The 26,259-nt window shown below is 43.1% G+C and overlaps 2 protein-coding genes across 5 annotated transcripts in view; both read right to left on the reverse strand.

Annotated features, from left to right (window-relative positions):
• Nucleotides 1-26,259, reverse strand: part of LOC119462806 (dnaJ homolog subfamily C member 7) — a 127,568-nt gene that overhangs the window by 35,743 nt on the left and 65,566 nt on the right. For all 4 annotated transcript variants that reach the window (XM_037724051.2, XM_037724055.2, XM_049667834.1 and 1 more), the window contains exons 2-4: nucleotides 15,857-15,945; nucleotides 11,149-11,462; nucleotides 6,847-6,965 (exon numbers count right to left, since the gene is read on the reverse strand). In XM_037724051.2, coding sequence (XP_037579979.1) covers nucleotides 6,847-6,965; nucleotides 11,149-11,462; nucleotides 15,857-15,945 — 522 coding nt within the window. The remainder of the gene's footprint in view (nucleotides 1-6,846; nucleotides 6,966-11,148; nucleotides 11,463-15,856; nucleotides 15,946-26,259) is intronic.
• Nucleotides 20,000-25,033, reverse strand: LOC125945663 (uncharacterized). Its single transcript, XM_049667877.1, has one exon. The coding sequence runs from the start codon at nucleotides 24,599-24,601 to the stop codon at nucleotides 23,474-23,476; it is 1,128 nt and encodes a 375-aa protein (XP_049523834.1). The 5' UTR covers nucleotides 24,602-25,033; the 3' UTR covers nucleotides 20,000-23,473.

Genomic DNA, 26,259 nt, shown 5'->3' on the forward strand with positions numbered 1-26,259 from the left:
ATTCCAATGGGCAAAAACACTCGGCAATTTGAACGCTCAAGCACTTGTGACGGTTAATTCGAACATACCATGCTCCGACAATGCTCTTAGTAGCGCCCCAAATCATGCAGCGGCACTTCCAACCAGCATTGCTATGACTCCCCTATAGCGGAAAAGCTTAAGAGAGCCCTCAACGCCGCGCACGACGATGAAAAAAGAAAAAGAAAACCGTGGCGGAAATTTAACCCTCTCTCAAATGGCCAGGTTGCCACTTTTGCGTCACGCCGTAATGCCCCAGCCACACTAGCGGAAAAATGCGTGCCGTGGGAGGGATCGGTCCTGGGCTGATTTTTTGTGGCGAGTTGGCAAGCGAGACTCGAGCGGAGGAGACAAATCAGACACCCCCTTCAGTGACATACGTGCGGGAAACTGGTGTTATGCGCACCCCCCTACCGCTCTATGGTTCAGCCTGACCGCTTGTTTCGCCTGTCTGCTCCCGGGAGCTCTCGCTCACACTTGTTTTGGTTGGGTCTCGTTCGCTCTTGTTTTAATTGTCATGGTTTGCGATTGTTGTTTAAAAATGATGAGTCTGAACCGGGACGTCCCGATGGAAAGGTTTTTGGAGACACTATTTTCTACGACAAGACGGAGCCTGAACACGAGGACGCGAAGGCGAAACCCAGTACCTAATTCTCCTTGTCTTTTGAACACAGCGACGCTGCAACAGAAGGGAGCACGCCAACATGTTTACGATCAGTGGCCACGATTTCCGTCATCGACGACCCGCCCTTCCTCTCAACTCCGCTCCCCTCGCCCTCCCTCTCAATTCGCTCATGACTACCTCACCTTTGACGGTCTTGCACGTACCGGTGCCGCCGGCACCAGCTTAGCCCAGTCACTGAAGTTGACTTTTTTGCCGTTATCGGGGAGCGAGCATTGGTTGTGGTCGTGGTCGTCGCTCGCTGTGTGCTTGCGCACCGCGATATTTCACGACTCACGCCGTTTGTGCATCGTGCTATGGTGCATGAATACTTCAAGAAAAAGTCCTTCTCTTAATTCGAACTGCTCTTAATTCGAACTGCTCTTAATTCGAACTGCTCTTAATTCGAACTGCTCTTAATTCGAACTGCTCTTAATTCGAACTGCTCTTAATTCGAACTGCTCTTAATTCGAACTGCTCTTAATTCGAACTGCTCTTAATTCGAACTGCTCTTAATCCGAACCTCTCTTAATCCGAACCTCTCTTAATCCGAACCTCTCTTAATCCGAACCTCTCTTAATCCGAACCTCTCTTAATCCGAACTTCTCTTAATCCGAACTTCTCTTAATCCGAACTTCTCTTAATCCGAACTTCTCTTAATCCGAACTTCTCTTAATCCGAACTTCTCTTAATCCGAACTTCTCTTAATCCGAACTTCTCTTAATCCGAACTTCTCTTAATCCGAACTTCTCTTAATCCGAACTTCTCTTAATCCGAACTTCTCTTAATCCGAAGAAATTTTCGGACCCCTTCGAGTTCGAATTATTGAAATTCGACTGTACTACATATGTACAGTGCTCAAGATACAGTTGTACAAAATCGCTTGCAATCAAAACTTTTGTCAAGCTAATAAAACCAAATTGTAATTACATATTCTTCCAATTAACATTTACATGTAAACAGTAGGTTACAAGTTGTGTTCTTGGAGTGGGGGTTTATAGGATGGTGCAATACTGGTGCTGGGTTGCACCTGGCGAATAAAGATACCGCAAAACCCAGGTGATACGATCACGGCTGGTACGAATTTCAGTGTGATACGAATTTGTAACATTCCGGGGCCAAAATACATTGCTCACAATACGAAAAAAAAAAAAAGCTGTTCCGAACGCATTGCCGCGCCGCTGCGGATCATACGAACACGTGAGCAACAGTGACGGTGGCCGAGCCGGCGGAGCGACCGGCACAGACAAGCCGGCACAGCAGGATCTGGGCGGGATCCATAGTCGCCAAGCAGCCAACCTACGTCACATGGCTGCGCAATCTCTCATTGGTCCCCACGTGAAGCGGCCTGGACCACATCACAGCCTAGCTGATGCTTAGCGAGAAAGTAGACAAGACTGCTGCAGCAACAACGACCGTGGCAGCAGCGCCGACAGCCAAAACGATCCCTGCACTCAACGTGCTGAGGCGTTTAGTGGCATGCGAAAACATTCACGAGATCATGTCCGTGCACTTTTATGCCTTTCAGAAGGCGATCATTGACGATTTGGGCAAGAAGAGAACGTACATGGCTAGTAGGACGGGACCGCGCAAAAAAAAAAAAAAAGAAGAAAGAGAGAGAGAGGCGCAGTTTCGCCCGAAAGGTGAAGCAACGATTGCAAATTAGTAGGCAGCTGTACGAAGTAAAGATACTAGTTTAATGGACCGTATAAACTTGTACCCATTCGCTTACTAAGTTAACAAGCACGGTGTCAAGCGTGCACAGGTAAACATGAACACATCTTGCTTGATGACGACGGAAACTCGTTGTCGAAACGCTGGTGTGAAGAAGCGCAGCGGGCACAGCAACGAGCGAATTGACCTTAGCGCTGTCTCTCGCTTCAACGCGAATGTCAAAAGCGCAGCGCATACGAAGCTACCGGTACTAGGCGCATTTTGTCAACATTGCAGATCGTTTTGACAACGAGGCCCACGCAGGCGCGCACTTTGCTACATCGCAGATCGCTTTCAAGATGCGGCGGCCGCGCAGCTGTGCGGTATCTACAATGTGCCGGTCGCATGTTGCAAGGTACAAGCTGGCTGCACCGCTAAATTTACGTGACCGCCACATTCAAACGCAGCGCAAGATGCGGGAAAATGACAGATTGGCGACTTATCACGGGGAACTATTATGGAAATCAATGGGATTTATGTCGGGACTGCGAAAACGCGACGTAGCAGCCGGGAAAACGCAGCAGCGAGGAACGTATCAATGGGGATATCAACGCTATGAGAAATTTTTTCTGGTAAAAATAAATTAATTTTTTTCTTGATTTTATGTATGTTTTGATGATACAAATTTTGGGTGATACGAATATTTCATATGACCCCGCGAGATTCGTATCACCGAGATTTTACTGTAGCTGGGCAGACAAGGAAGAAGAAAGGTGAAGTAGATAAGACAGAAGGAAGGAAGGAGAAAGTTCACCGGAAGCCACAGAGAGAACAGTTTTGTGCAGATTGTTTGTGCAAACAATCCTTTATATGTAGGGGTGTGTAAATATTCAAAACTGTTGCATAACAAATTGAATAGTGTACTATTCGATTCAGTCTTCGAATAGAATAGTCACTATTTATATGCAAGTACTGTTCGAATACTTTTAGAGTATTTCAAAATGTCAACTTCACCCAATTAAACATGAAACTGGAGCAAAAAGTACGGCAAATTTTCACCCCCACACACGTGTTTATTTGTGCGTTGGAACGATGTTTCATGGGCATAGTATAGACATGAAACATGATATGAGAAGTTGCTTAGTGGAGCAGGCTTCGTCGCTTAAATAGCCATACTTTCCAGGCTATACAACGATCATTCGCACTCTGAAAAATCCTGTGCATACGAAGAGACTACTTGTTTGCTCCTAATGCTTCCATTTGTGCTTTTATTAAACAACGCTTGACAGCGTGCGATACAATGACAGAAACTTGCTAACTTTAAATACAGTACTAGGATGTGAACATAGCTTTACAATAATTGCAATAAGGACTTTATTATTCGAAAACTACTCTATATCCAATTCGCTTCTGGCACTATTCGATTCGTATTCGATTCAGCATCAAAAATCACTAATCGCACACCCCTAATTTAATGATACGGAGGCACCAACACTAATGCATTACACTCAAGTATTGCATAAGAACACGTTTTTTTTTTTTTTTTTCATTTAATAATGAAGGTAAAGCCATCACAGTGTCAAAGACTTCTACAGTCAAACCCACTTGTAACGATACCGGTTTTAACAATATATCAGTTATAGCAATGAGAACCTGCTGCACCGTCAACTTTTGTATGTTTTCTATAGTGAAATAACCCGCTTACTACAATGCCCCCATGCCGCATTATCGGTTGTAACGATGAAGTCTAGCTACTGGGTGTCCGTGCCGAACGGGAATGGAACACGAACTCCTTGAAAAGAAAAAAGAAATTCGAGCCGTTGCACGCCGCCTCGCGCCGTTTTCCATCCTTCTCCGCATCGCCAGCCTCGCGCACCTCTCTCCCGTCACCCTTTCACCCCTCTGAGCACGAATGGGCTGTGCCCATAGCTCTACGCCGCGCCACCCTCCGAGACAAGAAAGGACCGCGCCAAGCGCTCCGCTGGTGGAGCACTGCTAATGTGAGACGCAAATGCGAGACGCTAGAATGGCGTTAGCGTCAATCGAAACGAATCGACGGATTTCGCATCGCCATACTCATTAGTGAAAATCATACTAGAATGACAGCAACGCCAGAACGCTTCGTGCCTATATGTGCCTTTAAAGCCTTTATTCTTGCGCTTACTGCCACACATTGCACCGCGTTGGCCGCGTGCCTTCACGAGTGTGTAGTCGCCATCCACGATCGCGTCGATAACGGCCGCGATTTCGTCCGCAGCGGTTGCGGTAAACAGGAGTTTCGTTTTGACGCGGTACGCATGTCAGCTGCATGCCTTCATAACTGAGTAGTGACCATCTATGATCACATTGATAGCGGCCGTGGTTTCGTCCGCAGTTGCAGCAAACGGTAGTTTCGTTTTTACTCAGTGCGTGCGTCGGCCGCGTGCCTTCAGAACCACAAGGTCGCCGTCTATGATCGCGTCGACAGCGGCCACGGTTGCAGCAAGCAATAGTTTCGTTTTTACTCAGTGCAAAGCTGTCGAAGGTAGGGAGCACCGTCTACATCGCGATGGGCGGCTACCTGGCGACACGGGCAAAAAAATAATCGGGATGTGCGCGGTAGTGAAAGGCGTCTCAGATGAAGACGCGCGCCGCGGCCACGCTGTGAAAGAAGTCTCGAGGCCTTCACCACTGTGAGCGCTAATCAGTCAAGAGATTACGAGAATTGCTGCTTCGCACTGCTTTTGTGATTGTGACAGAAAAAGGATTTTGCCGATTCACTCAATAAATAAAAGCGTGCCGACGTGGAAAGTATTTTTTTTGTGTGTTTTGATACTCTCGATAATTAGACCTTCGTTTAATGCGGATATTGTGTCAGAAACACTGTCGGCCGTGTACGCTGACAGATTTGGCATGCAAAAGTGAAACTATCTTTTAAAGTGATCGCCTCAGAATATTGCATCGATGCAATTTCAGAGGTCACAGCTAGTTGCACCAGCCTGCGCGGCACGCTGCAGCGAGAGAGCAAAGTGGAGGTACTGGTTTTTTTGCATGTCGCGTGCAAGCAGCACAATCGAACGATATGTGGCATACGCAGCCAGGCTTGGCCTGCGAGATTGTACTTTGTATTTCTCTTGCTACGCACCGTAGCGAGAGAAAGAAGTGTGATAATGAGCCGCTGCTTGTGCAGAGCCACCGAGTGCGTGGCAGTGAGAAAGACCAGTGTTTCTTGACGGCGTATTTAACCCTTTCAGGGTCAATGGCGTACATGTACGTCCTCCGCGAACACCTTCAAAATGGTAAATGACATGTATTATCACTTGTACATTTAAAAAGCGCACCTCTTTCGATCATTTGTTTCGCTTGGCATGTGCTGCCGCTCGACGGAAACACGTGGAATTTTTTACTTGCGCCAATGCCTCTCCGTTTTTTTTTCGTTTTTTTATAGCAACGGCGGGTCGGCAATCGCTCGCTACATCCAGGCGCGCGCGCATGCGGCACCGGCGGCAAGTTACGGTTTTCTACTGCGGCAGATCCCGCTTGTTGCACACGCTAATCTGATGGCTATCTGGTTTCCAATCTCTCAAACGGTGACCTCTTGTTACTCGATCGCTTATCGCCTACCGCGGCGGGATTACACCTGTTCCCAGGCAGGCACGTATATGCACAAACAATGCTGCCGTTTTTGAGTTTCCTTTTTTAGAGACCACAAAAGCTCTATCTCACCTTGTTAGCAATAAGACAAAGTCTTCTCACTTGTTTCGGTTTCAGGATGTGCACACAACCATTTTTCAGTGCGCTTATTCTCTTATTCATGAATAAACAATGTGTATTTTACAACACAAACAATTTTTTTCCTCACTTTACTGTCACAAAAAAAATTACGACCATATTTTTTCGAAATAGGTTCTTTCGAAGAATTTAAATAAGCAATAAAAAAAAATCGACCCTGGGGGGTCGCATTTCGCAAAAAAAAAATCCAACCCTCAAAGGGTTAACCAAGAAATTTTTAGATGCCTCACTGAATGGGTGCCAAAGGCGGCAGAAAGTAATACGCCCGATGCACAACGGTCGCTACTTTTGTGGTTTCAGAGACGGATCTAGTTTGTTATATCCATTGGCAGGACAAGTTTACTTCGTCAAAACAATGTTTTAAATACATGGTTCACTATAGGAATTATAAGGCAAATTGCATTTGCTTCATTATATCGTGTTTCATTATAGCGAGGTTTGTGTGCATATACTACTGAAGCAATTGGAAAAGCTGCAGGGCTGGTAATAGTCTCATTTTCCTATGAGCAGCCTTTAAAAAGCACCTAAGGAGATGATGCGTTCACCTGGTGGTTGGCATATATGACCTATCCCAGCACGTCACCTCATTTCACGCTCACGCTAAGGAACTGCACGATTCTCAAAGTTCTCGGTGATGCGTCACTTCCACCAAATGCTTTTCATTCCAGTTGGCCTTTTAACAACCCCACTTTAAACATTTTTTAAAAGACACCGACTATGTTGACCCTGTATGAGGCACCTACTTGGCAATCTGGCGTGCATCAGGCAATCGCTTCAAGAGGGCGAGACTCTCTGCTCTGAGCACTTCAATCTTGGAACAGGACACGGCTTGCTGCAATGCACGATCCATGCAGTAGATTACCTGTGCAGATAGTGAGTGTTGATTAACGACAAGTACAACAAAATTATAATAGCCTAATGCAAGTAAAACAATGCCCAGGAAATTCCTAGGAAATAAAAATTATGAAAAAACAGGAAGCGATTCTGCAGGAAAATCCTGCAGGTGATTTATTTGCAATACCAGATTTGCATCCATGATAGTTGATGTTTGAAGTATACGACTATGTTCAGCAAAACTTATAAACAGATAAACATATGCACTGTGTACTCTTAAATAGGCTGCAAAATGATGTAATAACTCGTGACTTGAGACATAAAAACCCATAAAACAAATTCTGTCAATGTTTAAAAAGCAACCACATTTAAGTTCATAACATTGCATTTTTGTTCGACTCGGCTATACAAAAGCTTTCGCTGTATGTACTTTGTGGAACGTAAAAGCAGCTAAGCTACTCAATGGTGGAGAGCACTGGCGCCACAATGGTGAGGTGAATACTAGGAGATTAAAATAAGACCCTTGAACACACAGAAAGCATACCGCTGACAATTTTCCCTTCCTTTTCCTTTAGGCTTGCATTTCATGCAAGCTTAAAACATGGAAGCAAGACTGAAAACTACTACAGTCGAATGCCTATACAACATTACTTGCATAATGGAAGGTTTAGCATGTCCCGGCCGAATTCCTGTCTATTACAGTGGAACCTTGTTGATACGATTCTGCATAATATGTTTTTCGGGATAATACATTTGTTATTTTCCCAGTCAATGTCTTATAGGAGCAATGAATTTCGGATTATACGATTTTCTGATAAGTTTTATTTTCCGGTTCCCGTGAAGGTCGTATCAATGAGATTCCACTGTATATGTATTGTGAATGCCCCTAGTACAACAAATTTGCTCGTACAATGAATGAATTGAGGAACTCCCGAAAGCCGATTTGTTGCTTTACAACAAATACATGTAGAGACCAGTGCCAGTACTGCACTCCACATTATCTGTAGCCGCCTCCCATCTCGACGCAAAAAGAAATGCCCAACAAACCTAACGGCTGAATCCTTCAATGAGGGGCACAAGTATGTGTGCAATAGTGTAATGATAACAGTATAATGGTAATAGTGTTAGCTGGCAGAGAAAAAAAGCAATAGTACTATAGTCGCAAAATCTTATAGCTCCCACTCGGTGGTGGTGGAAAGTATACCGAGTTATAGGAGCTCGGCATGGAAACCAACACCGGCAAACTTTGTGAACAAGTGCGAGCACATCGATGAAACATGCTCCTGCAGAGGGGCATGTGGACATAGACGAAGTGACGTAGACCTCATCAAACGCCTGCCAGCACTTCTATTCAAAGTCGGCTGCAGTCACATGCACTGTCAGCCCAAGTGTGCAATAGATTATTAGCGACTCCTTTCATCCCCTGAATTCATGTTAAATAATATTTTTTTAGCTGGATGTACTTCCCTGACACAATTGCGAGCAGCACTGTGTGATCTTTACAACTAAATGGCCTTTATAACGAAGGATTTTGGAGGCCCCAAGTGCTTCGTTATAAAGGCGTTCGACTGTATCCACACAGCAAGTACTAAATTCCGACTTTTCTCAGAGCCACACAGCCAGTGACCGCTTATCAAGGCAATGTTGGGAAAAAGGTCACAACTTTCAACCACTCTGCATATTTTCTGCCATGGCTATGTGGGTGTGACTGGTTAACCTTTAATTATCCAAATTATATTTTAGCAACAACAGAAAATAAGAAATGTGGCATTTAGCATCCTGAAATTGTGCAGTGGGTTATGAGGAATGTTGCAGTGGAGAGCTCTGGATTAATTTTATCACCTGAGCTTCTGTAACGTGCATGCAAAGCATGGTACACAAGCGTTTTTGCATTCTGCTTCCATTGCAATGTGGTTGCTGCTGCCAGAAATTGAACCTGTGACCTCGTGCTCAGCAGCACAATGCCACAGCAACTTAGCCACTACAGCAAGTAACCAACTGAATTAGGCAAGTGTAGCTTTTTATAATCCTGCATCTGTTTACTTCGGGACAGCTATATTCTTCATACAACTGTCTGTATTAAATACAGTTACCACTTCAACAGCTCTGGGATTAGAAAAATACAGAAACAGCGCGACACAGGACGAGTCAAGAGCACAGGACAGAGTGCTCTTCACTTGTCCTGTGTCGCACTGTTTCAGTATTGTTTTAATGATGAACCAACCAGCCCCTTCCATTGAACACACTGTTAAAGTTCTGGGATTATCTCAGTTGATGTCAACGCTCCCACATGCATATTTGCATGTCCAAGTAGTACACTTTTTATCCACACCAGCACCATTTGTCTTGGTTCACATGGCTTCTGCTAAGTGTTACCATACAACAGAAAAAGCTAATCCACTACTCATTCAGCTGTGAGAAAGATGAGTGCCCGTATCGGCTTTCCATTGTAGCTTCACGGTACAGTTGGGTCAACAACAATTTACCTTTTCATGAACTTTCCTCCACCTTGCGGGCTTATGCAAAACTGATTTGTCATATTCAGTGATGACCGTGTTGCGAGCTTAAATGTTACTTTTACACCATGAAGTATGCTCACCAAGTGTGACATTTGTTTAATTCTGCTCATTTCGCATTATTTTTGTTCTATCAATTTTCATGAATGCTGCAAGTGTTGCTGTCTAAAGGCCGAAACCTAAACTGCCATAGCTTAACGAGTCTCCCATTTTTCACAGCCTGTGCTCACACTGCCTACAGTGATATTCAGACTTCTATGACAAGCGCCAATGGCCAGTGATAACAAGAACAGAACAAATATTAGTTCCAAATACTACTGAAAACAATAAAACTACTACAGGTAACCAACCTAGACCAGATAAGATCACATAGAATGCATGTTCAAATCGAAAGCATAACTCTTAACTCCACTTGTGCAAGCTCAACAGGCAGAGAAACATGTTAGATAAAGAAGCAATGGACATTTTCACCTTCTTGGAGGACCAGACTGAAAATCGATAAATGCAGCATTGCATACGAGCAATTATCCAAGGCTTCTGGCAGCCAAGTCTGCGAGGTCGTTATGTAAAGTGAGTCTGTGCTGTATCAGTGTTTGCATAGTTGTTATACCTCCTGCTACGGAAGACAGCCAGATTTAAACTGCAGCTTATATGGCATACCTGCCAACTTAGCAACATGAAGATTCGGGAGACCGCGGCGCGAAGGAGGGTTGACCCACCTCCAAGAAAAAAAAAATTGCCATCGTGTGAAACGGCGCACGTGGTACAGAGTCCATACTTGTCACTTCTCCGCGAAGCGACAAAGCACGAAAACTCAGTTGTGTATGATCTTAGAAATACTCGCAAGTACTTATTCTTGGCTTATATGAAAGCGCCATCGATCATTCCAACTAAACTAGGGGAAACAAAGAGTAGTTCGGCATTCCACACTTCACTCGACAACTTGACAAAGCCAACTGAAGCCTAGTGCACTTACGATCATATAACGAGTGGACTGCTAAAAACACGCAAAGCCAGCCAGAGACGAGCCAATCCAGAAAATCCAATATTGCAGCTCCCGTCGGTTGCTCGCGTTAGTGATGGTGCCGGCGGCCGCTACCACGATTCAAGGTGCATGCTGGTGACTAACTGCTCTCGCCCTGCTTTCTCGCATGGTTATATTACAGGGTGTAATACGATTATAGCGATAGGGCGTTAAAAAAAAATAAGCACGAAAAACTGTGCTGTGGCGGCCACTTTTCGGGAGATTTAAGGTCACGCCCGTACAATCGGGAGATGTGAGCAAACTTCGGGAGGCTCCCGGACAATTTGGGAGAGTTGGCAACAGACGATAGTAGCAGCTTCACAATGGCACCTTCAGAAGCATTGATGTGATAGTAAAAATACCCGCTTAACAGAAAATGTGTGGCTTCATCCTGCTTTCTACTGGGAAATTAGTGGTGCTCATTCGTGTATAAGTCAAATAAATTTTTGGAAGACCTCCTAAGTCATTGCTTAACTCTCTAATAGCAAATAGTGAAAGCAAAGCATTTAAGCATGAAGTGGTTCAACAAATGTTGCAAAGAGCGTCCCGAACTGGCTAAGTGCATTCTATGTGAGTAACCTCTGTGAAATATCTCAACATGGTCATTCATAGATATTACTGCTTAATGAAGTGAAGCGCCCAAACACCCTCACATTAAGAGTGTAGCATACCTTTTCATAGTTCTGTGCTTCATAGGCCTTATCACCTTCATCCAGGAAGTGCTGCAGGATTTCTGCACTTTTCAGCTCGCGAAGGAGGGCGGGATTCTGGGGATCCAGATCACGGAGCAAGTGAAGGCTTCGCATTGCCGCAGCAGGGTAACCTAATGCGATGTAGCACTTGGCTTCGCGCATCAAGCTCTTGACGTTGCGTGGATCTCTCTGCAGAACCTGGTGGCAGTCTTCCAAAGCGGCCCTGTGGTTCCCCAGCATAATGTAACAAGCTGCTCGATTAGAGTAGTAGGCCACGTTGCTCCCGTCCAGTTCTGCACATTAACACAAGCAGTTGTCAATAATAAAACGAAGAAGAAGCTTGTGCTTTAAACTGCATATTTTGTGCCAGTGCTTACCTTCTTACTCATTTACTAAACAGATTTTGGAGCTCAAAAGCGTGCCATACGTACGTAACTTTGTTACAATTTATACAACAATCCATACAACTAAGGAATCTTTCCACTTTAATGTTGTCCTAATTGATGGCTTTAATCCCTGTAATTAACTGGCCATTACCTTCCTCTTCTGATCGCACTTCTGCATTCAACAAAAGAACTAGTTGATTTTTCGCTGTCTCTTGGTTTACAGCAGGTTCACAATTCTGCACGTGGAATTGCTATGTTGGATTTAATTTTCTAAGCACTGCCTTAGCCAATATGGTTACATTTGTGAAGTAGGTGAAGGTATTTGAGGTCACAATGCCAGGCTTACATCTCTTAACTGTCTTAACAACATAATCAACATATTACTCTCTCTACCTTTCGGGATTTTCTAAAAGCTGGTGATGTTTCTATTTAGGCCTTGGTGCATTTTCAGCACTTGGTATTTTAACACACTGGTGGCTTGCTTTGAAAAGAAATGTGTAAATTATGCATGTTTTCTGAAATCATGCATAATTTGTTTTGCCCCCTTGAAAACTAAGAAAACAATCTTACTTGGATGACCTGTTAACTGCTGCATTTATCACAACATGCTAAAAATTCATCACTCCATCTGCTCATGTAACTCAGGAAGGTATTTTTGTTTGCACAATTAAAAAAAAACTCCAGCAAAAAACCATTTCAGCTAAAAATTTATTCTGCAAACATCACCTACCAAATCTGCCAAGTCTTAACACTCGCAAGTTATGGTCTGTCATTTCACCTAGTGGTCTTTAATCTGCCTATTTTTAAATTAATGGTAACACTAGTGAAGATCCGGTAGTAATGTCAGAAGCATTCAATGCCTATTTCCATTCTGTGTGTTCCTTTTACAAATGACAATTCACCCATTATAAGTAGTATCGACAGCTGTTCAGAAGGTGTTGTGAACCTCCTTATGAACCTAGATACTAAAAAAACTCCGAGGCCTGATGGCATGCCCGACTCCATCTTGGTCAGTTTCTTGTTATGAACATCTAAGCATGTATCTGTTCGTTATATTTCGAAATTCATTTAACTGCAGTGTTTTTCCATTTTCATGAAAACGAACAGAGGTACTTCCTCTATACAAGCCTGATGATAGACTGCTGTAGTTCAATTATAGACATTTCTTTAAGACCTAATTCTTGCAAGATATTTGAACACATCTATAAGCATGTTACAGCATTTCCTGCGAATAATAAGCTTCTGCACTGCTTTCAACATGGATTTAGGCTTGGTTTTAGTAGCACTGTGACCTGGGTTCACAGATGACCTTTCTCTTACTCTTAAGTAATCAGATACAGTCAAACCCGGATATACTGAACCCACATATCACGAATTATTGTGTATAACGAACAGTAAAATCCCCTTGAAGATTCTTGTATAAAATTTGTTTTATATTTTAATCTGTTAACGAATTACCTATATATCAAACATTTTGTTATCCCCTTCAGATTCAATATATCCAGGTTCGACTGTAGATGCCATAAACTGGCTTCAGCAAGGGATCTGCTGCCGTACTTCACTCTAAATAGCTTTTAAAGCTTTGCAATATATTAAATAGTCCTCAGTTGACCTCCTCAATCTCCAGGTTCCTCCCTCTTCAATCGCAGATTGTATATTTTGATTCTGCTAAATTATCTATAGTTAAAGGGACTGACAACCAATTTTCATTGTATCCATTTTTTTCAGTGCAATGGGTCAGAGTGTCTAATCATGAAATGGTAACGGGGAAAAGGCTGTGGAACAATTTTTATCAGAATTTTTCAATCAGCAGTGAGGATGTAGTCGTTCACTGGAAGCATGCTGAAAACATTGATAGGTGAGCGCGACAGAGATTATATGCCGCCATTAGTAGGAGGCAGACAAAAAGTGTGATTGTAGCTGGCAGAACGTATTATTTTGTTTATCAAGCCGACGTTCCTGCGATTCATGTTTTATTAAGTGCCAAATTATTTCTACAATAATAGCTACGCGATTTCGTGGTTTCCTGTGAAACTGCTTTGGTAATTACCCGTCAAGAGCGTTATTTAGCCAAGCCAAGTTCTCGAAAGCAAAACAACTTTTACATGTGATACGCAGTTCAACGTGTTGTATCCACACGTGTGCTAATATTGTAGTGCTGGCACCCATTTATGGCACAACTAGTTGATGGCATTTTGTATCTTGCAGGGAAACCATACACCTCTGAGTACTTAATCGCAAACTCAAGCACATACAACAGCATGTGCACCGTCATGCATTGTGGGACATAAGTGCTGCTCCGTTAGCCATAAACTTTCTTCACTTCATAATACGCACAAAATAAAGCCGGAAGTGCCTAAAAACATATTAACTGCAATTTTAAGCAATAAGTATGCTGTACTTAATAGCAGCAGACTTACATACAGTAATCTCATATACGACTTCCGAAGTACAAAGATTTCACTGCTGGGCCACGCCACTTACTGGTTTGAGATTTTCTTTGCAAATTTAAAATTACAATTCCTAATTAAATTGCAAACAGCGTGGTGGAATCATGGTCATTTCATTTCCACCAACATCTCGCAACACATTCTGGCCAGTTGTCAGCCCCTTTAAAAGGAGACACTACTCTTATTTTTCCTTGATTGGACCCCTGTATTATCCTTGATTGATACAGATTTTGCCATGCATTGCCTCGTTTTCTCGAAACAGCCTTTCTGATAGAGCCACAGATTTGAAATGAGGATCTCTCTGGTTCTACTCATCCTATCACAATAACTTTTTTTTTTTTTTCAGAAAGGTAAGCAATTGGAGAGTGCAGTAAGCCTATAATACAAATATTATTACAGAAATTTTCAAAAAGTAATTTTTTTGCCATGGGTGTTAACATGGGTTCTTGCTTTAAGTTCCAGAGCATTCATCCCTGAAGCATTGCAAACTCTGATCATTCAGCAACATTTTGATATGCCAGTCTCAGAGAGCTTACCTACAAACCAGTCCACACAAAAACCCTAAATTTCAGGTTTAACAACTACTTGTTACAAAGAAAAATTAACTGCATATTTGAAATCAGCATTTCAAAATGTATAAGTGCACTCATAAATTTTATGCACTCATAAATTTAAAAAAAATGCTCTTAAGTGGGGTGTCCCATTTTAATGTCACTTCATGGGTCCACAGGGCTCTGTACTAGGCCAGCAAATATTTTTACTATTTATTAATGATCTCCCACATGTTGCTTCTAAGATATGTATATGTAGATGACGTGTTTTGTATAACCTACTAGCTTTTCAGATGGTCTTAAGGTTTCTTTTAACTATATTTAGCTAATGGTGTGCAACCTGGAAAAATGAATGTTTTTAACAAAATAGTTGTGATGCAATGACATTTTAACAAGGGCTCCACACTACAAGTACTCCGATCTTATTTTTAGTTTACACCTGACATGTCCGGGTCCACAAGCATACACTGTCTGTTCCAAAGCTCCCCCAAAACTTATTTTTGCCATACCCAGTCTGTAGCTCCAAGTGAGCCCAAGCTTGTCACTTACAAATTGTTTAAAATAACCTCTGCTATAATATGCATCATATGGTTGGAATCCATACAGTGTGAATTCAAGACCTTTGAATGTACTTACTACAGCTGTTCTCTGAGAGCTAAAGGTAAAGCGACATACACAATGGTGGTACATCCGAGTCCTTGAAGCTTCTTTTTCCTTCATAAATTCCCTCTGTGACCTCTCTGATGCCACCTGTTCAATGCCTGTCCACCAAACTAGAGGTCTGTCATGCTTTGAATATCATGCCTTTCCACCAGCGCACTAATACATTCAAATACATGTTTTCCACCCACATCCTTGAACATCATTATCTATTGCCTTGTAAAGTGTGCACATTAGCTCTGCTTTAGTTAACAGATATGTCATTTGTGATGCACTCCCAGTAACTACTTTTTAATGCTGATTCATTTATAATATTTTTGCACGCTGCCGTGTGTAGCTGATGCTCTAGTGCACACTTACAGTATTGCTATTGTATTCCCTAGTCACTTTCTTTGATGCATAGCTTATAGCTGCATAGCATTCAATTCAAAATGAAGTTTGAAAAGGAGCTAGCTCCACATGGATGGCCTTTGTTTTTCAACCCGAAGTTCTAAAATTATTTCTATATTCTGAGTCATGCATTTCACACCACAATGTACTTGTCTCCCAGTCAGTAACATGGAAAATGTTCTGCTTGGTGAAACGCACATCTTAATGCCGCATAAAGAGAGACTCAAATACATAAAATGTAGGAACGAACCAATAGCTTCTGTGTAACGCTTGACTGCTTCATCGTACTTCATAAGACCATACAGTTCATTGCCTTCTTCCTTTTTTAGTTCAGCCAACCTGCAATAGCAGAAAAACAAGAAGAAAAGCCAAAGTTAGCATTCTTACGAAAGAACACAATACGCCAGTGGAGCAGCAAGACAGTTTGATGTGTTACCTTAATTTTAAGCAACTGATTTGAGCCGTAACATTTTTAAGTGGTCTCCTTGATGTTGCATACACACAATGTCACATCAAACCTCGAGTACAGCAGAAATTGTTGAATATTAGATAAAAACAGAACTGCCAGACAGGCCGAAACATGGAGTAGACAGACACCATGTTGTGTCTGTGTGCTGCTTGTTTCACCCCATCTCGTAGGGCTGTTCTCATCTAATCATGAACCAACTAGCCTGACAGTCAGTCGTCGCTGTTGAATAATAAGTCATTCATCATATGTTGGTGTAGGCATTTACTACTGGGTCTCCAAAGTGATGCGTGTCACTGAAATAACACCTGGAAATTTTGGTATCTGCACAATTCTAAAGGCAACATTTGTTACCTATAACTTCATGCATGAAATGGTCAAAACGTACATACGAGGTTTGTTCAAAAAGAAAACGAACTTTGCCGGTTGGCGTGCCATTCTAAGAGGAAGTGTGCTGCGGGTGCTGAGCGCACACGCCACCTACCCGTGACTATTCACATATTTTGTACTCTGTGGAGTGTGAAATTTCACCCCTGCCTTGATTTTAGTCACCAATCAGATAACCTTCATTTGGTTATTTCTACCCGCTTAACGTCTATTTTGCCTCCACTATCCCTAAACCCCAATGCTTTGAAAAAATCAGCCCCGTTGTTTTGCACTGTAGGGTTAAGCCCTTTACAGAAAAGTATGAGGTGTTCAGCCGTTTCTTCTTCCTCTCCCCACGCACCGCACAACGTGTCTATACCTTGGTACTTGACTCGGTACATCTTAGTCCGCAATACTCCCGTCCTGGCTTCAAACAACAAAGAGCTTCCCCTAGAATTATTGTAGATATTTTCTTTGGCAATTTCTTGCTTGAAAGTTCGGTATGTTCCCAGTGCTGATTTCGTCTGCATCCCTGTTTTCCACAGCCCCCTCTCTGTTTCCTTAACCTTTTTCTTAACCGCTGTTTCCTGGTTTGCACCCCTCCTGCAGTCCAAATATTTGATTGACAGTTTTCTGGTCAGCTTCCTCCATTTTGTATCAACATTCCTCATGTACAGCCTCCGACATTGGCAGACAGCGCCTCACGGCGGCGTTCTATTGTCCCGGCAAAATTTTATCAGGTTAAAAAAGGTTCACCGTATACCGCAAGAACGCGTTCAGCATTTCACAGTATACAGAACTTTTATAAGTACACTACAAAAGCGCTATTCACTTGATTGGACTGCCAAAAATACAACAAAAATAGATACACACACACACACAAAAAAAAGAAAGAAAATCTAAATATGTAAGTCGCGCTACAAAAGTCACTTGTAAACAAGATGAAAGGGGGGATGGTACAAAACACTAGACGAAGTGCGTTTTGTCTCTCAACCCCTTTTTGTCTTGTTTATTCGGTAGCATTTCTCGACGCTTGATGTGTACAGTCCGCAGCTCTACGCCATTTTACACGGTGCGACTTTGCTTGCTATTTCGAACATGTGACGTCTCAGGCACTGTTACTGACAAACCGTTTCAACTGCTTCTCAAGCTAGGCGGAATTTATGAACAATCAACTGCCTTAAAAAAAAAAAAGTCTGGGGCTTAACGTGTTAAGTGTCCACGACCTCATATGAGGCACGCACACTGTAGTGGGGGATTACGGATTCATGTTGGCCACCTGGCACTCTAACATGAATTACAGGGGCATTTTTGCATTCCACCCCAAATCGGAATGCGCCCGCCGCAGCGGGATATGCACCCGCGACTGCGAGCTTGAGCTCAGCAGTGCAACGCCATGACCACAGGGCTACCGCGGCAGGTAGTCAACTTTCACAACTGCACTAGATGCACAATATTCATGAATTATGAACAAACGATGTGTCTGTGCTTTCGTCAAATGCCCAAGGACAAAATTCTGCACCTGAGTTTACACGCTCTTCAAAGCACAGGTAAACCAAAGGTACATCCTAGTTAGTACCAAATGGCATAATCAACGAAATTTTATTTATCCAACAAGATTTAAACCAAACTGTTGGGCTGCCTCGAGTACCACTAAAATAAAATATACTTGGTGTGGCTAAATTGCCTTTTGTTTTCTTTATAAGACAGCAAATTAGACTGTACATGGCATGTGGAAGTGCTTTTAGGCAGCATGTTTTCATATTTCAGGAGGATATTAAGGAGGTTATTGTTGAGTCCTATTGACAAAAAACTAGAAAAAACTGCATAGACACTGGCTCATCAGAAGCGCTTGAACTGAGTGTTTTTCAATTGCCAGCAAATTTTCTAATTGGTACTTAATAATTGGGTGGGAAGAAAAACCAAGTGCATTGAAAAAAAAAAAAAAAAAAAAACATGGGTCAGGTCTCTGGTAGCAAGTTTTTTTTTTTTTTCTTTTTCTTTAGCGTGTAAAGACTCTTCCCTTAGTATTTACCTCACATTCAGTTGCTTTAACAAGCATAACTGCCATGCTAACCATGCAAAAAAGAGTTTCTGCTAACCAGGGGGGAAATGAGTTTCGGTTGTTCCTTGGAGGCGTTTTGGAAAGAGTTGGTAAGTAGGTGTACTTTTAAAATGGTCTTATGGACATCTAAATAGCACCTGTTTATTATTATCATTTCAAACAAATACTTTTTAAATATGGTGGTAAAGAGCACAGCACAAGGTGGGCATTACATTTTGGCCCATACAACAATTACAGAAATGAAGACAAGGTGATATTGAAGTCATAATACATATTGCAGAAATCTTGAGATTTACACTAGCCTCAAGAAACTTGTCCCCAAATTTTGTGGAAATGCATTACAGTGTTGCAGTTCCCCCACGAAAGTACAAAGATGAGCTTTGGGAAATGATTAACCATAACACCAATATGGATGGATATCTTTAAACTGGAAATTCGCAGGCGCAAGTTGGAATACGCTAGCGCAAGACAGGGGTAATTGGAGATCGCAGGGAGAGGCCTTCGTCCTGCAGTGGACATAAATATAGGCTGATGATGATGATGATCTTTAAACTGGTGCTGGTCTAGTACTTCTAAGAAGATGTGCCCTAATGTGTGTGATAAGAGACTACTTTTATTTACAAAATACTGCAGACTTTACAAAGTCCATTCTGGAAGGGGGGGGACAAATGGGAATGTCACATAGTGGAGATGATGTAGAAACAGTTCTGTATAGCAATTACATACAATCACAATTAATTGCCATATAACAACTTCTGTAGTGCCTTTTGGAAACTCTTTAGTAAATATTACATGTTCAGGTAATTTATTCCAGACCTAAACTGATCACGAGAAGAGTTTGCTTGAAGTAGTAACAGTGGGCTGTGTATGAACTGCTGTCGTACTGTCATCACAACGAATGGCTACGCAATATTAGAAACTCTAGGGGTATCGTGGCTTTTTAATTAGTGACTAGAAACACAAGGTGGCATTTGGAAATTTTCAGACGTGATGCGACCTGTGCAAAAAAGAAGAAAGAGAGAGGATTCAGATTGAACGCCCGTGCTTGAATCTATGTGAAGCGAAACATGTTATATATTATACAATTAAATGTAATGTGTACAATTCTGTTTATTTTCATCCTATGTATCGTGTATCCTCGTGCAATATTTATGCATTGCATTGTTCATAAGCTATGCCAAAATGCAAAAAATATCAAATCAGGCGGATGTACACTGCGAGATGTCGACGCAGAAATGACACGAGAACGATGGCAATGTATGTTTGTCGAGAGAAGAATGGTGATGCGAGGTGTACGCACGAAGTACGACACATATGTGAATACATCTTAAGATTCTTTACCCCTTCTGTCACAGTATCACTTGCCAATATTGGAGGATTGGCCAAAAATGGGCATATAACCAGTGGCACATACCCAGTTAAAAAAGTGCAAAAGAAGTTGGGAAATTTACATGCCATAATCACAGTATGATTATGAGGCACATTGCAGTGGGGAACTCCAGATTAATTTTGAACAGCTGAAATTCTTTTGATGTGCTGAAATGAGTACATAAATGCTTTGTTTAGGTGAACTATGGTGTCGCCATATAGTTTTGCTTACGGCATGTTCTACGAGTGCTTAGAAAGATTACACAAGGTAACATTATAAAATTATACACACCATTTTCGAAATAGCTCGCCTATATTCCTAACCTATCATTGACTAAAGAGTGTACAGTGGTGCTGAAAAGTTGTCGGCCCAGATAATTTCGAAAATAATGTGTATAATTTTATTGATTTCTTAAAAAATAACACCCTTTCATGTGATGGTGTGCAGATTTTCACTTTTCAAGCAGTTGTTCCAGCCATGTCATGAAGTTTTTGTTGTTTCAGAAGAAAACTCCAAAGGTCCATTTATGGAAATTAAGCAAAACACTGGGCAACAAGTGCCCGCCCTGTCCACCGTTAAGAAGTGGTGTTCACAATTTCAACAGGGTGTATTTTGAACCTATGATGCAGCAAGGCCCGGGAGGCATTTGACCACTTCAGCTCCTAAAATTGTTTGTCACTGTTCGTAAATGCGAATATTTTTTCGATACTTTTCGAATATTTCAAAACGTCAACTGCGACCAAATAAACATAATATTGGAGCAAAAGTACGGTACATGTTCATCCCTGCAACCATAGTGCAGACATAAAGCTTAGTAACTTGCGTAGTGGAGCAGGCTACGTCACTTTGGTAGCTATACTTTACAGGCTGTGCAGCGACCATTCACACTCTCTGAAGAGCCCTGTGCATGCTAAAAAATTTTTTGCTTCTATTTGCTCCATTCGTGCTTTTAATAAACGCTTCATAAAGTACTATGTAATAAGAGCAACTTGCTAACTGTAAGAATACTGGGATGTGAACATTGTTTTATAATAACTGAAAATAGCCGTTCATTTATTGAAAAGTATTCACTAGTCAATTCGATTAGCTTCTGGCACTATTCGGTTTGGTCTCAAAAACCACTATTCGCACATCCCTAAAGACTGCCAGTGCTTCAACATTCTATTTTGATGCATAAAGAAATCAAGGCAATTCTAAAACAAGAAGACTGAAAAATTATTCTAATCAAGGTACGGTAGCTGTAGGGGCTTCATTTTGCCATTCATGCTCTACTGATGAGGCTCACAACCACAACTTCTGGCCAGATGGTGAGCTTTCCTGGTGTAACAACAAGCGAGCAACTAGCCCTGGCCGAGTCAGCACCAGCTCATGGTCTGCTTTTAACCAGTGCTCAACCGCCGACTGTGCTTCCTACATATGAGAGGCTGACAAGCGAAAAGCTATTGTCTCGCTGTATTCAGGGCAAACCCCGAAATGTGGCCGAGTCTCTCCACAGTAAAATTCGGTTGCTGTGTGCCATCACAAAGTTTGCTTTTCACACAGTCGTGGAGATGCTCACTTCTTAGCCATACTGTGGTTTAACGAAAGCCACAAATGCTTCTAGGAAGTCCTACAGGAGTTGAGCATTTTTCCAACTAGGAGCTGATTGCTCCGAGCAATCAGAGAAGACCAGAGAAGAATCAAAAGAATGTCATCTCTCGCAAGGGCTCTGAGGGTACCACCTCCATAGATGGATTTTGTATTTTTACACTTCTGGAAGGACTGGTTCACATTCTGGCTCAATTCCATGCAACTTAATTATCTGCAATAATATTAAGCATGTTTAGAAACTTTCAACTTCGTTTCTCTTTTTTTATTCTCATGCTGTTTTTAATACTTGTACACAAAAATTCTGGTACATAATGTGACTCAAGCTCAGCCAAATTTTGCCTGCTAGTGTACAATTATGCATAGAATGCAAGTACAGTCAACCACAAAAGTTTACGGGCCACAGGATCTCGGAAAACATTCAATTTCCAAGCAGCCTGTAACAGCAGTCAGTAAAACCGAACATCACAATGTTGTCCTCATATATATGTAAATGTGAATACTAGGCTGCATTGGTGTGGCTGCACAGATATACAGCTTTTCCTCAGATCCCGTGTTCCGTAAAATTTTGTGGTTGACTGCACATAGGTTTTATTGTCATTTGGACCATTTTTGGTTATTTTGATCTTTGGAAGCCAATTATGACTGTTCTTGATAACTATAGTCAAAATTTAAAATGTTTCCTTTAATAAGGCTAATAGAAACTTTTTGAGCTTCCTTGCAATTGTTTGTTTATAAGGAGCAATATAGGTTATTTTATAACACTCTCCGAGACCTAGTATGATGCCCAAACCCTACACATAGGACCCTACTTTTCCCACTTCGAGAGGGTGCAGAGAAATAGCCCGATAAGCTATTCAGAAACTTAAGTCATATTCGAAAATAGAATAAACTCTATACTGTGCATAAATTTCTTCTAATTAGCTTTATTATTAACAGAAATAACAGGCATTCTTAGATCTAACCTAAACATTACGAGAAATTCTAACCCAAATGGCGGAACAGCATTTATCACGTTGCGAGGATCTAGGAAGCACAAAATTTATGAGCAAGGACTTACTTTAATTAATGCCAAAATTTCGCTACTGCCGGTACTGCTGCAGTGGTGTGCGCTACTTGCTACTGTAAGATTCGAAATTTAAGCTGCCCTTGCCCAGTGATAATGAGGCCTTTTTTTTTTTTTTTTTTTTTTAACCCACATTTCGTGCAGGCTTGGGCAGACGAGTGTAGTTTCAGGCAGAGGCTGTGATGTCATGTGCTGCACTCGGCTGACTTGAATGTAGCCAATCAGAGCAGATGGCATGTCGTCTTCTGCGTAAGCAGACTAAAAGGGCCCGACTTTGCACTTCGCCTGACTTCGCACCCACTGGCTGCGCATATGCCCTTGCTTGAGCAATAAAGACAATGTACTAGTTTTCTTTCAGCAACAAATCTAGACAAACTGCAGCTAAATACATCCCCGGATGTGCAGCGTCCAAAGACAACTCCGTGAGTAAGATAATTTTGTATTCTTAGAAGATTAGCTCACTTTCCTCTGTGACACACGGTCACTCCAGCACTTTGCTGCTGTCCCTGCAGCGAACCTTCACTGTCATCACCACATGTATACAGACAGCATTGACAGTCGCACACAAAATGGTGCCACGCGTTTGTAACGCAAGCCTGTTTGTCGTCTGCTGCCTACACCCATCAAAACTGTCGTGTAGAAAGTGTAGTTCTCACGCTATACTTCTGCTATAAAAATCGCTTCGTGTAGGTGGGCAGGGCTACACTTTTCCTGCAGACTAAAAAAAATTACTTCGTACCCTAGCGACACTCGTGTAGCTAGTGTAGGTTGAAGGAAAAAAAAATATCACTACAGTGAAGTGATCAGCCATGACCAAGTATAGCCAAGTGCAAACATTTAACTTCAAAAAGTAATACTTTAACCTTAGTTTTCTGAGACAGGCCGAAAAACAGTAGATTTGGGAGTAATAGTGAATTAATAAATAATGTAAATAAATCAGTAGGTCTACTAATAGATCAGTATCTGTGGCACCACTGGTTGAGGGACGCCAATGAGATTCGTTGCGCGTCCACGCCGAAAATGCGTCGGAAATTTGTTCCTTGCGGATCGGGCTTTAGGCAACCAACTACCGGGCACATTTACGACGTTATTGCGAAACATGCAAATACTAAAGGCAAGGAAGGACCAAAGAACCGACCTATCTCGTCGCTTGAGATGTTCGAGATCTCCTTGATCCAGTACGACGCTGCCAATGTCCGCTGTCAGTTGCGTCGGCGCGACGCAAAGCAAGTGCACCTGCGCCAGCAGGAGACTGAGACGCGCGTCTCGGTCGACTTCTCGTAGACAGTCAGCCGTCTTTGGCGTCACAAGAGACAGGGGTATGGGGTCACGCAGCGGCACAGCATCTCGAAACGTAAAGCATTTCATATCGCTGGCACGCGTGCAGGCGGCGGTGAACGTGCACAGCGGCCATACCAGCACTTCTTGGTGATGCGGATACACGGAATATTGACTGATGTCGCGCACAAATTGAGGCGGCACTGATTCCAACGCTAAGATGCTTCCTCCGCGTCCAAATTTGGCCGCCTGAAATAGACACACACTAGCCGACACGAAGTGAGGAAACCTGGCGGTCTCACATTCACTGTAGGACCTCGCTGTTTTGACTCCGCGATACAACGTTTGAGGTACAGCGTTAAAGTGCGGCAGGAGTTTAAAGGCATCGATGAGCAGGCACCAGAGACTCTTGAATTGAAACTCACGCCAGCTAGACTCCGTGGCCCGCGCAGAGCGGCACGCTTTGTTAAACGTACGGCAAATGTTGGGCTGCTTGAGAGTGTAACAGATGACTGCAATGCAGTGGGCTTTCGTGATGCCAATCTCGTCGTCATCTACTGCACACGGGAACCGGTATTGAAAAGTGCGGTACAGGCCTTTGGCACTTTCCCAGGATTCTGAAAATCCTAGATCGCGCGCACGGTCTTCATCAAGGAGGCGCATTACTTCGTGGCGATCCATCGCTTCAGCTTTTCGTAAATAAAACTTCAGTCCATCGTGGGCAGTTCCTTCATCACAAACAGATCTGGAACCCAATCCAGAGCAGCTCAGCCCGTGCAAGAGATCCAAACACGCCATGACGACAGCGAAGTTTCGTTTTCGCACGGAAGCGCTGTCACGTGCTCGTTTTCAACGCCGGCCCTCTCCTCCACAGACACGCCGAGAGAGGGTCGGGCGCGCATCGCCTTGCGGATCATCGGAATAGTTGTAGATGCCAGCGGCGTCCGTAACTTTACCCCCTACGCATTGGCTACGGTACACAAGACCAGCCGCAGACGAAAAGCTGTGACACTCGCTTTTCGCCTCAGTGAATGTAGAAGGCAGCAGTAGCTCTTGGACGATTGATAACACGCTACACTAAGCGTTGGTTGGTATTTAGGCTATGTGTAAGAGATAAAGTACATACATAAAAAAGGAGTTATACCAAGTTGATACCAGGCTCCGGATTAATTTCGACCACGCAGAATTCGGTAGTGTGACACGGAGTACGGTACACAAGCGTTTCCGCATTCCGCCTCAATCGGAATTTGGCTGCCACGACGGGGAGTGAGCTCGTGCTCAGCTGTAGATAATCGAGGGGGGGGGGGGGGGGGGGGGGGTAGAGTGCTGTGAACATTAAATGCGCCCACATTAGGCAACATTTAACGCCAGCCGCCCCCATAAAGGTCGGGCTCACTCCGTTGGAAACAGAATGACCAGCCACCGCCCTCTAAACACCAACACGCGACGCGCCATACCGCGTGGTCGATGATGCATACGAGAGCAACATGCCGATATCGGTGTGCGCGCGCCGGCGCTGAATGCCAGGAGTGCCGATTACCCGCGTGTTCGTCGAAGGAGTCTGCGGCGGGTTTGGAGCTCTGTATGGGCGTAAATAAACCGAGCTCAACGGCAAGACGTCACATCTTGACGCGATGGTCGATGCAAGAGAAGATGAGGCAGGTAAGCTTCGCATGACGCAGGTAACGGTCAGCGCCAGCACTTGTGTTCGGTTTAGCCGAGCGCTCTTTTGCCGAGGCCACTTGAAACAACCACAGCGGCGGGACCAGAAACTGATAATTCCGCGTTGCCGCCAGAGCATCAACACTGTTAATTGTTCGCGGTACAATGATTGGAAGTGGTCAAACCCCGCAACGATCCTATGATTCACACAGCATGTCAGGCTGAAACAATGGTACGATGTATACGTCATCAAATGCTGAATACGTCCCTTTTATTAGGAAACAATCTAAGGTCACGGGTCAACCGACGCCAAACGTCCCAAACACTGCATTCGAACCCCTCGATTACCTTCTAAAAAAGCATGGTCAATCACTGCGCCTAGACTATTTGTCCACGTAAACCATTTTTGGAAGAAAAAAATGTTGGCTCTTCAGCGATTACAATATTGCGGTGGTGGCCAAAACTTGTTAGAAAAAATCTGCAAAAATAAAATACTACGCAAGAGGAAGCTTTAGCTCGGAGGCTCCCATCTAAATACCGTATTTACTCGATTGTAAAGCGAGGGGTGACTTTTTGTTGCGTCCAGCAAAAAAAAAAAAAAAAAAAAAAGCGAAAGTAACGCGAGACCATTGGATGCATGAAAAAGTCGCAGTTTTGCCCGAAAGGCGAAGCATCAATTGCGATGGCAAATTAGCAGTAAGGATAGTAGTTTTATTGGCTGCAGCCTTCGCTCGCTGCTGCTGGCGCTCTTGCTCACGCCAACGTTTTGACAGTGGTTGTCTGCGGTCATCGAG

The sequence above is a fragment of the Dermacentor silvarum genome, chromosome 1 (assembly GCF_013339745.2).
Source record: "Dermacentor silvarum isolate Dsil-2018 chromosome 1, BIME_Dsil_1.4, whole genome shotgun sequence".
In the NCBI taxonomy this organism is placed as follows: Eukaryota; Metazoa; Arthropoda; class Arachnida; order Ixodida; family Ixodidae; genus Dermacentor; species Dermacentor silvarum.